The following is an 11976-nucleotide window of genomic DNA, read 5'->3' as shown; positions in this document are numbered from 1 at the left end:
AGATTGCTCAAGGCGTTACCTCGGTTACCTCGGTGTAGAATGACGTAATTATTTATTTTTTTGCGGACTGGGATAAGGGAAATACGTTATCTAAAAGAGAAAGTGTCAATACGATATTTCAATTAAAACAATACTATATTCACATGTGGATGTTTATGCTATCAAACGTTGATATTGAGATTTTGCAAAGTTAAATTGTAACTCTTTATTCGACGTCACTCATGACGAGGCATATTCTTCCGGGTTATTTTGTCGTGCCATGTGTTGTGGGATCTGAGTTCTGATTTTAGCAAAATGAGTTCTCAAAAAGGCAACGCTTCTCGCTCGCGAGGACAGAAGCACCAAAACACGACTGCTTACAAGAACGACAAATATGGAGCAAGTGTTCAAGTAAAGGTACGGTCTATGACTGACTGGCTAACGTTAAATAGCGCCGTCATTAGTACAAGACATGATGGCAGTATGTTAGCAAAACAGTTGGCTAGCTAGCAAACCATTTGGTTTCATTCTGTCTGTCAACTATGTCTACCATCCGTATTGATAATGCTGGGCTGATTTTAGGTCTGTTTTACTTTTCCCTGTGTAAATCTGGTGCTGATATTGTTGCAGATAGCAAACTCAAAGGTCCACGACGGGTTGTGCCAACGCTGCAAGGAAGTTATTGAGTGGAAAGTCAAGTACAGCAAATACAAATCCCTCACCCAACCCCGAACATGGTTAGTACGTTACACACACACACACACACACACACACACACACAAAATATATATGCACTCAGTATCGTTTGAGAACGTTTTGATCCAATAGAGCCAAATCGAGGTAGGATGTACCAAGGTGCATGCATTTACACCACGTATCTATGGTACGCCGTTTGGGTCTTTGCGTGTCAAAAAATATAACTCATAACACAATTCTATTATAGAATGTTGTGTGTGCTGAATTTGCATGTGCAAGCCAAGCGCCACAACAACTATCAGTAGCACTGCCAACGCTGTACAAACAAGCACACGCTGGTTGTTTTCAGGTTGGATATTCACACTTGAGCCAGACTCCAAATAAGTATGACAGTTGGAAAAATTGTGCACAACATCGCACAGGTCTTATTTTCACGATTTGGACATTAATTTCCTTTCCAAATCTGTTAAACATGTGGAAATGTGAGCAGCATTTTGTATTCCCAGTTGAATTGGTTATGGAGTGTAAACAAAGTGAGAACTTTCACATTTTAATTTCAATAGCTCCTTGGGCGACTTGTGACCTACTGACTTCTGACAAGGTTCAGAATCTACACTCAGTGGGCCTACACATTGCACACCCTTTAGTTTGTCCATTGTCACCTTGCATGTTTTTACATTAATTTTTCAAACTTTGTCATTTCAACAGCTCCTTGGTCATGTGACCTACTGGACTCAACCAATATTCAGAATATCCACTGACTACCCTTCTATATTGCACACCCTTTTGTTTGTCCATTTTCATCTCACACAATTTTACATGAATTGCCTGCTCTGTTCCCCTGAAGGACAGTGTCACTTACACCCCTATTCACTTGGGCCTTTCTCCCTGAGGCCTTCCTGACTTCCAGGCAGGGCCCCATTGACCTGGTGACTCCTGGCCTCTAGGCCTACACTTCCTGCCCTTTCCCTGAGCCTGAGTGTTTTGCTTACTCCCTGGAACTATAGACCTCCACACCTGCTCTCCCTACCCGGTCAACACCCCTCTCCCTTGGCCTTACACGGACCCCAAACCGTGCGCCATCGTGCATACATTTATTTTGTCCCCCTACACCAAACGCGATCACGACACGCAGGTAAAAATATCAAAATGAACTCGGAACCAATTACATTAATTTGGGGACAGGTCAAAAAGCATTAAACATTTATGGCAATTTAGTTAGCTTGCACTTGCTAGCTAATATGTCCTATGTAGCTAGCTTGCTGTTGCTAGCTAATTTGTCCTGGGATATAAACATTGTTGTTATTTTACCTGAAATGCACAAGGTCCTCTATTCTGACAATGAATCCACACATAAACGGTCAACCGAATCGTTTCTAGTCATCTCTCCTTCCAGGCTTTTTCATCTTTGAACTTATATGGTGATTGGCATCTAAACTTTCATAGTATTACTACACCGACCGGCAACACAGTTGTCTTTCAATCACCCACGTGGGTATAACCAATGAGGAGATGGCATGTGGGTACCTGCTTCTATAAACCAATGAGGAGAAGGGGAAAGGCAGTACTTGAAGCGTGATCGGTGTCAGAAATATACTTTTATTTTAGCCCTTGGCAATGCACACGCGGCGCGAGTGGTGTGGTCAGCCTGAGTATAGCTTTCTCCCTGGAATTACTAAGACATCTATAGTCCCGCTGTCAGGAACCACATGCTCCTGGTAATCCGCCCGCTTATTCCCGCTCAGAGACTTAAGTCCCCACTCCAACCTCCACAGCCCCCCGAGTCTGAGGTCCGAGGTAGTCCAAGTCAAAGTGTCACCAGGACTCGTGAGTGCCCCCCGCCTTGGGAGGCCTCCTCGTGCACCTGGTGACACTTTGACTTCCACAGCGAGTCCCAACCTGAGTCACATTCCCACCAGAGGACGGGCCCGGGTGGATGGGCGACCACCACCTAGCCCCCTATCTATCCAGAGCCCAATGTCTTACACCTTCTACCCACCTGAGCTCTCACACTCTGTCTGGCCCCTGGACCTTCTGCATGAACCTGGTAACCCGTAAGTAAAGGTGGAGGAAAAGGCCTTCCATCCCCGACAAAAGCTTGGATCAAGGGCTGACTTTCAATAGATCGCAGTGAGTGAGCTGCTCTGCTACGTACGAAACCCTGACCCAGAATCGTGTCGTCTACGAGTGATTTAGCACCAGGTTCCCCACAAACATGCAGTGCGCATCAGGAGAGGGGCGGCAACTCATCCGGCCACACCCCAACCCGTCACGGGCGGCTCTACTCACCTGCCAAAAGAGACAGGCTGTCCCCGGCCAACCGAAGATCTGCGGCTCTACGGTATTGTTACGTTTAGGGGGGATTCTGATTTAGAGGCGTTCAGTTATAATCCCACAGATAGTAGCTTCGCACCATTGGCTCCTCAGCCAAGCACATACACCAAATGTCGGAACCTGCGGTTCCTCTCGTACTGAGCAGGATTGCTAATGCAGCAACACATCAGTATGGTAAAACTAACCTGTCCCACAATGGTCTAAACCCAGCTCACGTTCCCTATTAGTGGGTGAGCAATCCAACGCTTGGTGAATACCGCTTCACAGTAGTAGGAAGAGCCGACATCAAAGGCGCAAAAAGGGATGCCGCTATGAACGCTTGGCCGCCACAAGCCAGTTATCTCTGTGGGAACTTTTCTGACGCCTCCTGCTCAAACCCCAAAAAGTCAGAAGGATTGTGAGGCCCCGCTTTCACGGTCTGTATTCATACTGAAAATCAAGATCGTGCGAGCTTTTGCCCTTCTGCTCCATGGTAAGTTTCTGTCTTCCCTGAGCTCGCCTTAGGACACCTGTTACTGTTTGACAGTTGTACCGCCCCAGTCAAACTCCCCACCTGTGACTATCCCCGGAGTGGGGAGAAGCGAGCGCTCGCTCAGGGCTTGCCTCAAGTAAGTGAAAAAATGATTAGAGTAGTGGTATTTCACCGCTGGCCGAGGCCTCCCACTTATTCTACATCTCATGTCTCTTCACAGTGCCAGACTAGAGTCAAGCTCAACAGGGTCTTCTTTCCACGCTGATTCCGTCACGCCTGTTCCCTTGGCTGTGGTTTCGCTAGATAATAGGTAGGGACAGTGGAATCTCGTTCATCCATTCATGCGCGTCACTAATTAGATGACAAGGCATTTGGCTACCTCAAGACTCTTAATTATGTCTTTCTGTTTACACTCCGAAGGTGGTGTGAGTGTGACCGCGAAGGGTAGCATGCAACAGTCAGCATCAAATTGACATCCAGTCGAATCACGTCCGGCGGTATCAGAGGCTTTTCTGTCTTACAAACTGGACATCAGTTGCCGCTACAAACCTTCAGGGGACTTTAACTTCTTCTTTTTTTATACTCCCAATCGACATCAAGTGCCAGTGCAATACTTATAGGATTGAAAACCAAATACCCGTCGCAGTATCTAGCGGCACCATCAACCGTCTGTCGGAAGAAGCAACAGAAAATAATCATCCCCTTTCAATCATTTACTTTCCCAGTCAGCCGCCTGGGACACAGCCATAGGAACCACCTTTACCAGCACTTTATCAATATTCCTCACTTCACATGAGGGGGTCACAGTCACCTCATGGGTGATTTGAGTCCGACCGCGACAGGTGAGTACGCTCCTTTTGAATGTAATCAAGTTGACATTCAGTGATCCATGCCCAGTAGGAACCTAGGCTTCTTCCATCCATTTTTTGGGTTCACAAAAACAATCGCTGGGTGTGGATGGTACTACCCACATCAGGCGTAGGGCTCCCTCAAGCTGGAGATACCTCTCCCCACTTCGTAGGGCATGAGCCAGATCTATGCAATGCCCTATCACTGCGGGGCCAATGTGTTTAGTCTCCACCTCGAGTCTAGTGAGCGTAGAGGAGACCTCCCCACCTACAATGTGTGGTGTCCCGCACTCAGGCAAGCCTGAGGCCTGGTAGTGTCAGCTAATGGTAAGGCACATGCCATCTCCACTACATGTTCCAAGGAGTGTGGGAGGAGAGCTCCCACATAGAATGTGTAGAGTCCCACACCCAGGCGGACCTGGGACCTGGCAGTGTTCATAACTGCTAAGCACATTCCATCTCTATTTAGTGCTCCACTGTTAGCGGGACCAGCCGAAACCAACGTTGGATTCAAACCTTTGCGGTTTAGAGTTAGCTAGGTATACAGGGGACGTGTGTTTAAATGTTTCACCACAGCTACTCTGTGATCTGACTGATGTCAGTAGTACACTTTCAGTCTCCCAGGACTTAACTCCACCCTCCCAGCCAAAGCCAGGGATGCGTTCGCGCCATCATTCTCTGGCTTCCTGTCAAGGTAAGGATTAGTTTACAAGAGCCCTACAGCAAATCATTGTCTGGTGGAACCGCCCTCACATTTTCATGCTTGACCAAAAGCCCCATATTCCAGGACCGAGAGCTCACAGGACACCACAACGCTTTCCAGGGCATGGACCCCTCTCTTGGGGCAAAACCATTCCAGGGCGCCCTGCCCTTCACAAAGAAAATAACTCTACCCGGAGTTCCCGTCAGCTTCTCCTGGATTGGTCATGTTACCTCACTAGATGCCTCAACCCGCCAGTCCGTGGACATTCTGAAAGTAGTTTGAGGTCAGTAAGTCACATGACCAAGGAGCTGTTGAAATTAAAACGTGTGAGAAATTAATGTAAAAACGTGAGATAAATGGACAAACTACAAAGGGTTTGTAATACAGAAGTGTAGTCAGTGGACATTCTGAACCTTGTTTGAAGTTAGTAGGTTACATGACCAAGGAGCTATTGTTTTTCAATATTTCTAATATCATTAAATTCATGTGAAATTGCATGAGATGAAAATGGACAAACTAAAGGGTGTGAAATGTGTAGGCCCACTGAGTGTACATTCTGAACCTTGTTTGACGTCAGTAGGTCACATGACCAAGGAGCTATTGTCATTTGAAAAATTAAATAAATTATTTCAATTAGTGTGAGATGTAAATCAACAAAAAAAGTGTGTGCAATGTGTGTCTATGCGATCGGGTTAGCTAGAACCAGTTTGAAAGTTTTAGGAGTAATGGTTAGAGCTATTGCAATTTGAATAATGTGATTTGTCACTATGTTGACAGTCCCTAACTGCTGTTGGTGGACATAAGGAAACTACAGGTGAATATCCATCCTGAATCTGTCTTTACCTTGGTCCACGAACAATGTTTACAATACCGTGGTGGTAATAAGGCATTATTTGTTCCACCGCTACTTCTGGGGTAGCTAGCTAGCTTTAGCTTGGTACCTAGCTAGCACCAATACAACCAGCCTGAAAACAATGACCAGTAGAAACTGCAGTCATTTCAATATTCTTAGCAATGATTTAGGAATCCTTGTAAGTATTAGATAGGTAGCCATTTGTTGTTCGCCAATTGAAATTGAACTTCGGTTCATAAAAATAAATAACTAGCCAACTACTTAGCTTTGGGCAACATGGTTAACATTATAAGCAGCCAGCTAGCTTCATCTGGCTAGTGAGGCTGACCGGACTGGGTTATATGTTGTGAAGCTAGCCACAATAAGGAGTAGGCACAATAGTGGAATTTGCAGTTTGCCTTCTGAATAAAAGCACCTCTTTGAAAGTGATGCAGAATTTTACAATTGGTGGAGTCATGCCATATTTAGACTAGATCATGTAAAACCAGGTTGGAATGTGAAGCAATGAAATGGGGTATCAGTCTACTTGGTGACACCCACAGAACACAACTGTGAAGAGTTTATCCAAATTTTACTGTTGTAGCACTTATCGTGGGACTGTGACTGTGTGAAATCACCTCCCCAGTCAGTTTATTGTGTGTATTGACATTCATATTGCACTGTACAGCTTTACCTAAGGATTGGGTATCAGTCTACTCAATACCCAAGATATTTTTTCCCAACGTCCTCAGTTATCAGACTCAAACATGCAGTATTGTTTTTCATCGGGGCTCAATCAAATTTATTTATAAAGCCATTCTGACATCAGCCAATGTCACACAGTGCTGTACAGGAACCCAGCCTAAAACCCCAAACAACAAGCAATGCAGGTGTAGAAGCACGGTGGCTAGGAAAAGCTCCCTACTAGAAAGGCTGGAACCTAGGAATAAACCTAGAGAGGAACCAGGCTGAGGGGTGGCCAGTCCTTTCCTGACTGTCGGGTAGAGATTATAACAGATCATGACCAAGATGTTCATAGATGACCAGCAGGGTCAAATAATAATAATCAGTGTTATAGAGGGTAGAACAGGTCAGCACCTCAGGAGTAAATGTCAGATGGCTTTTCATAGCCGATCATTCATAGCATCTCTTCCCGCTCCTGCTGTCTGTCTCTGGAGAGTTGAAAACGAATGTTCAATACACCTAGTAGGTTGACAAATGTGACTCGGTGAAGTTGTTTCAGAGTCCAGCAATAAGAGCTACAATGCTAATGTTCTCTGGGTGTCACGGAGTAGACTGATAACCCATGTTATCAGATCCACAATCTGTAGGTAAGGCTGTACAGTGAAATAAGTATGCCCCCATTACAATTCCAAAGTCTAATACATCCAGTGTGATTTCAACAGATTTTTTTGTCAAATGAACAAATAGTATTTGGTTGATTTTTATATAACATTCCAACCTTTATTATGATCTATTCAATTATGGCATAATTATGTTTATATTCATTTGCATCACTGGCAATGACATACTTTTATTTTAAAGGCTAACTGCAAAGTCTACTATTGTGGCTAGCTTCACATAGATGGGTCTAACCACTAGGCAGGGTAGCCTAGTGGTTAGAGCCTTGGACTAGTAACCGGAAGGTTGCAAGTTCAAACCCCCGAGCTGACAAGGTACAATCTGTCGTTCTGCCCCTGAACAGGCAGTTAACCCACTGTTCCTAGGCTGTCATTGAAAATAAGAATTTGTTCTTAACTGACTTGCCTAGTTAAATAAAGGTAACATTTTTAAAATTAAATCAAATATGAACTGTCTTATAAATTAGGGTTACTTTAGATGACACCTAGCTATATGGTTAGCTGGCTAACTATAAGCTACTGAAACAGCGTGTCGTTTTGCTATGTTTTTGGGGAAGAACGTGCGCGAGAGAACTTCACCAGCATCGTAGCATACGTATTGATGAATTGTTATGACCAACAAATATTCAGGTCCTGATTGGTCAAAAAGCTTATTTGACACGTCAAATAACAGTTATTTGACGTGTGTATTTTTTTGACACGCGAAGACCCAAACGGCGTTCCATACATATCTAGCCCTACAAAGCTCGACGTACAGTTGATTGTTTTATATTTTAGTTTTAGCTGACACTCTTACCCCAACCGTTTTACAGGAGCAATTAGGGTTAAGTGCCTAGATCAAGGTTTAGGGTTATTTTACACCTAGTCGGCTCGGGGATTCGAACCAGTTACCTTACCGTTACTCAGTTACTTTACGGTTACTGGCCTAACACTCTTAACTGCAAGGATACCAGTGGTACTTAATAACTGTACTTACTGTTATTGTAACAGTAACATTCCGTCTTAGGACACAAGTGTTGGAGTTAAGTACTCAGCAAATGACTACTTGTTTTACCAGTACACGTCCCGTGTTGGAAGGTATATCTGTAGACGGTTCTGATTGGAAAGTCGTCGTTTGCAGTGCCCATGAAAGAATTAAATGCACTTGTTAGATGCTACCACTCCAAATCAAAACCAAACATGCCTGTCCAATTTAATTGTTTTAGTAGGAAGACCAAGGGAAGCTTTTGGGGATATGTATGGGTGGAATGTTGGCTAGTGAAGGGGTGTGAGAGGAGGACATGGGTATTCAGGGAGTGTTTCTATGTGTTTCAGTGTGAAATGTTCTCAGAAGACCGTGAAGGATGCTTATCACGTCATTTGTAAACCCTGTGCCCTGAAGCTGGAGCTTTGTGCCAAGTGTGGGAAGAAAGAGACCATCGTAATTCCGTGAGTGTTCCTACTTCCTACACTATGGTGTATGTGTGAGTCTAAAGCCCACAAGTAGTGGGCTAAGCTGGCAGAGGTGTTGCTTGGGAACAGGGATGTATGTTTCTACTGCCGTCTACTGGGTGAAAACAAATAGTACACATTTACCTTTAGTTATTATTTAGCTTACAATGAATATGTTCTCATTTAGCATGTAATTTGTTTTGAATGACCGCTATCAACACCATAATTACAGCGTTTCGACTATACAGAAGTCTTTGTCAGATAAGTCATGATAACACAGATTATTATGAAATGATTGAGAATTCTGGCCATTTTTAAATGGCCTTCAGTGGTGAAAACCCTTCGTGGTCAAGTACTCATGAATTTGTTTGAGTACTCATGTTAGCGCTTTAAATCTGGATCAAATGAAATTTTATTTGCATGTCTATAGCACATTTCTTACAACAAATGCATTTCAAGGTGCTTAACAAATAGAAAATAAATAAATGGGGGTGAAGGCAAAAAGTTCTGTTCCGATTACTAAACTTATTTTCACTGCACTTGACATGAAGCAATTAGGGTTGTTTCAGAGTCCAGCAATAAGAGCTACAATGCTAATGTTCTCTGGGTGTCACGGAGTAGACTGATAACCCATGTTATCAGATCCAAACACATCTTAGCATTTGAAATGGTCTGTTAATAAATGTAACCTAGTAGTAATCCCTAATAATATGAGTGCGTAGGGAAAACCGGGGAAATAGCCTGTCAGTTTCAATATCGCCAATCAGGAACGAGCTAGAATCATGTGATTCACCGTGCACATGCTCACTTTAGTTACAAAGTCATGTGAAGAGGCAAGTCACTGCCACGCTCAGCAAATTGTATTTCCCAAAATAGTTTTATGTTCAATAAAAATGCATTCATTCTTGAAATGCACGTGTTAATTATAGGATATTTTTTAATGTTTCATTTTACCACAAACACTGTTACAACTGAGGGTCAATTGTAACATACTGTAACTCTCCTTGTTTGAGACAAAATTATGCATTCTGTTTCCTTTAAAATGATGATTACAGTTGAAGTCGAAGTTTACATACACTTAGGTTGGAGTCATTAAACTCGTTTTTCAACCACTCCACAAATTTCTTGTTAACCAACTATAGTTTTTGCAAGTCGGTTAGGACATCTACTTTGTGCATGACACAAGTCATTTTTCCAACAATTGTTTAAAGACACATTATTTCACTTGTAATTCACTGTATCACAATTCCAGTGGGTCAGAAGTTTACATACACTAAGTTGACTGTGCCTTTTTAAAGAGCTTGTAAAATTCCAGAAAATGATGTCTTGGCTTTAGAAGCTTCTGATAGGCTAATTGACATCATTTGAGTCAATTGGAGGTGTACCTGTGGATGTATTTCAAGGCCTACCTTCAAACTCAGTGCCTCTTTGCTTGACATCATGGGAAAATCAAAGGAAATCGGCCAAGACCTCAGAAAAAAAATTGTAGACAAGTCTGGTTCGTCCTTGGGAGCAATTTCAGGTACCATGTTCATCTGTATAAACAATAGTACGCAAGTGTAAACACCATGGGACCACGCAGCCGTCATACTGCTCAGGAAGGAGACGCGTTCTGTCTCCTAGAGATGAACGTACTTTGGTGCGAAAAGTGTTAATCAATCCCAGAACAACAGCAAAGGACCTTGTGAAGATGCTGGAGGAAACTGGTACAAAAGTATCTATATCCATGGTAAAACAAGTCCTAAATCGACATAACCTGAAAGGCAGCTCAGCAAGGAAGAAGCCACTGTTCCAAAACCGCCATGAAAAAGCCAGACTACTGTTGGCAACTGCACATGGAGACAAAGATTGTACTTTTTGGGGGAAATGTCCTCTGGTCTGATGAAACAAAAATTTAATTGTTTGGCCATAATGACCATTGTTATGTTTGGAGGGAAAAGGGGGAGGCTTGCAAGCCAAAGAGCACCATCGCATCCATGAAGCACGGTGGTGGCAGCATCATGTTGTGGGGGTGCTTTGCTGCAGGAGGGACTGGTGCACTTCACAAAATGCATGGCTTCATGAGGGAGGGAAATGTTGCTTTAATATATCCACATCATCTCAAGACATCAGTTAGGAAGTTAAAGCTTGGTTGCAAATGGGTCTTCCAACTGGACAATGACCCCAAGCATACTTCTAAAGTTGAAGCAAAATGGCTTAAGGACAACAAAGTCAAGGTATTGGAGTGGCCATCACAAAGCCCTGACCTCAATCCCATAGAAAATGTGTGGACAGAACTGAAAATGCATGTGTGAGCAAGGAGGCCTACAAACCTGACTCGGTTACACCAGCTCTGTCAGGAGGAATGGGCCAAATTTCACCTAACTTATTGTGGGAAGCTTGTGGAAGTCTACCCAAAACGTTTGACCCAAGTTAAACCATTTAAAATCAATGCTACCAAATACTAATTGAGTGTATGTAAACTTCTGACCCACTGGGAATGTGATGAAAGAAATAAAAGCTGAAAATCATTCTCTCTACTATTATTCTGATATTTCACATTTCTTAAAATAAAGTTGTGATCCTAACTGACCCAAGACAGGGAATTTTTAATAGGATTAGATGTGAGGAATTGTGAAATACTGAGTTTAAATTAATTTGGCTAAGGTGTATGTAAACTTCCGACTTCAACTGTACATCAATTTGTAGCAGACAAATCTCGTTGTTAGTATCACATTTTGAACTCAACTGACCAAGAAGTAAAACAAATGTGTTACAATTAATCCCGATCCACTGTTAGTTCAATAGGCCTTTGTATCTATATAACAACGTGTGCTGTTGGACTACTACTTTCAGGCTGTAAAAATCTAAAGGGTTAAATTTTTCATGATTTTTTTCATTCTGCTTTCACCTAATAGGGTTGACAAACCGAAGCAGGAAGAGGAGGAAGACACCAGTCAAAAGAAGACAGGATGCACTCTGAGGAAGAAAGACTTAAATGAGTTTGACAATGAGGATTTTGGCAACTTGAGCAGTGACTATGAGGACTTTGCCAGTGACTCAGGTCTTGAGAATGCAGGAGGCAAGGCCCCTATCGCCGATGTGGCACATGTTAGTTTCAAAGACTAAAGACAGCCAAACCAAGACCACCATAACTGTACCTCTACTGTATTAATATACATTTCCTCTGATTATACATACTTTTGCATAGAAGCCTCTTCACTGTAGATTTCACCACTCTCATACAATAGCCTACTTGTATTTGGGGTTAGAACATTAAATGAACAAAGCCCGCTTTCAATGAACTGTTTTGTAATAAGTCCTATGGGATTTCAATTGTC

At 43.0% G+C, this 11976-nt stretch overlaps 1 protein-coding gene across 1 annotated transcript; it reads left to right on the top strand.

Annotated features, from left to right (window-relative positions):
- The first annotated feature begins 52 nt into the window (after nucleotides 1–52).
- Nucleotides 53–11960, top strand: LOC109871545 (uncharacterized protein C9orf85 homolog). The gene is made up of 4 exons (XM_020462436.2): nucleotides 53–396; nucleotides 610–716; nucleotides 8540–8653; nucleotides 11554–11960. The coding sequence occupies exons 1-4, from the start codon at nucleotides 295–297 to the stop codon at nucleotides 11762–11764; spliced, it is 534 nt and encodes a 177-aa protein (XP_020318025.1). The 5' UTR covers nucleotides 53–294; the 3' UTR covers nucleotides 11765–11960.
- The last annotated feature ends 16 nt before the right edge of the window (nucleotides 11961–11976 follow it).

The sequence above is a fragment of the Oncorhynchus kisutch genome, linkage group LG3, assembly GCF_002021735.2.
Source record: "Oncorhynchus kisutch isolate 150728-3 linkage group LG3, Okis_V2, whole genome shotgun sequence".
Classification (NCBI taxonomy): Eukaryota; Metazoa; Chordata; class Actinopteri; order Salmoniformes; family Salmonidae; genus Oncorhynchus; species Oncorhynchus kisutch.
This window is presented reverse-complemented; position numbering and strand designations above follow the sequence as displayed.

Bases quoted from the DNA above. Each gene is read 5' to 3' on its own strand.
- LOC109871545 (XM_020462436.2), top strand. From the start codon at position 295: ATGAGTTCTCAAAAAGGCAACGCTTCTCGCTCGCGAGGACAGAAGCAC. The intron at 397-609 runs GTACGGTCTATG...ATATTGTTGCAG, and splicing joins GAGCAAGTGTTCAAGTAAAG to ATAGCAAACTCAAAGGTCCA. The intron at 8,654-11,553 runs GTGAGTGTTCCT...TTCACCTAATAG, and splicing joins AAAGAGACCATCGTAATTCC to GGTTGACAAACCGAAGCAGG.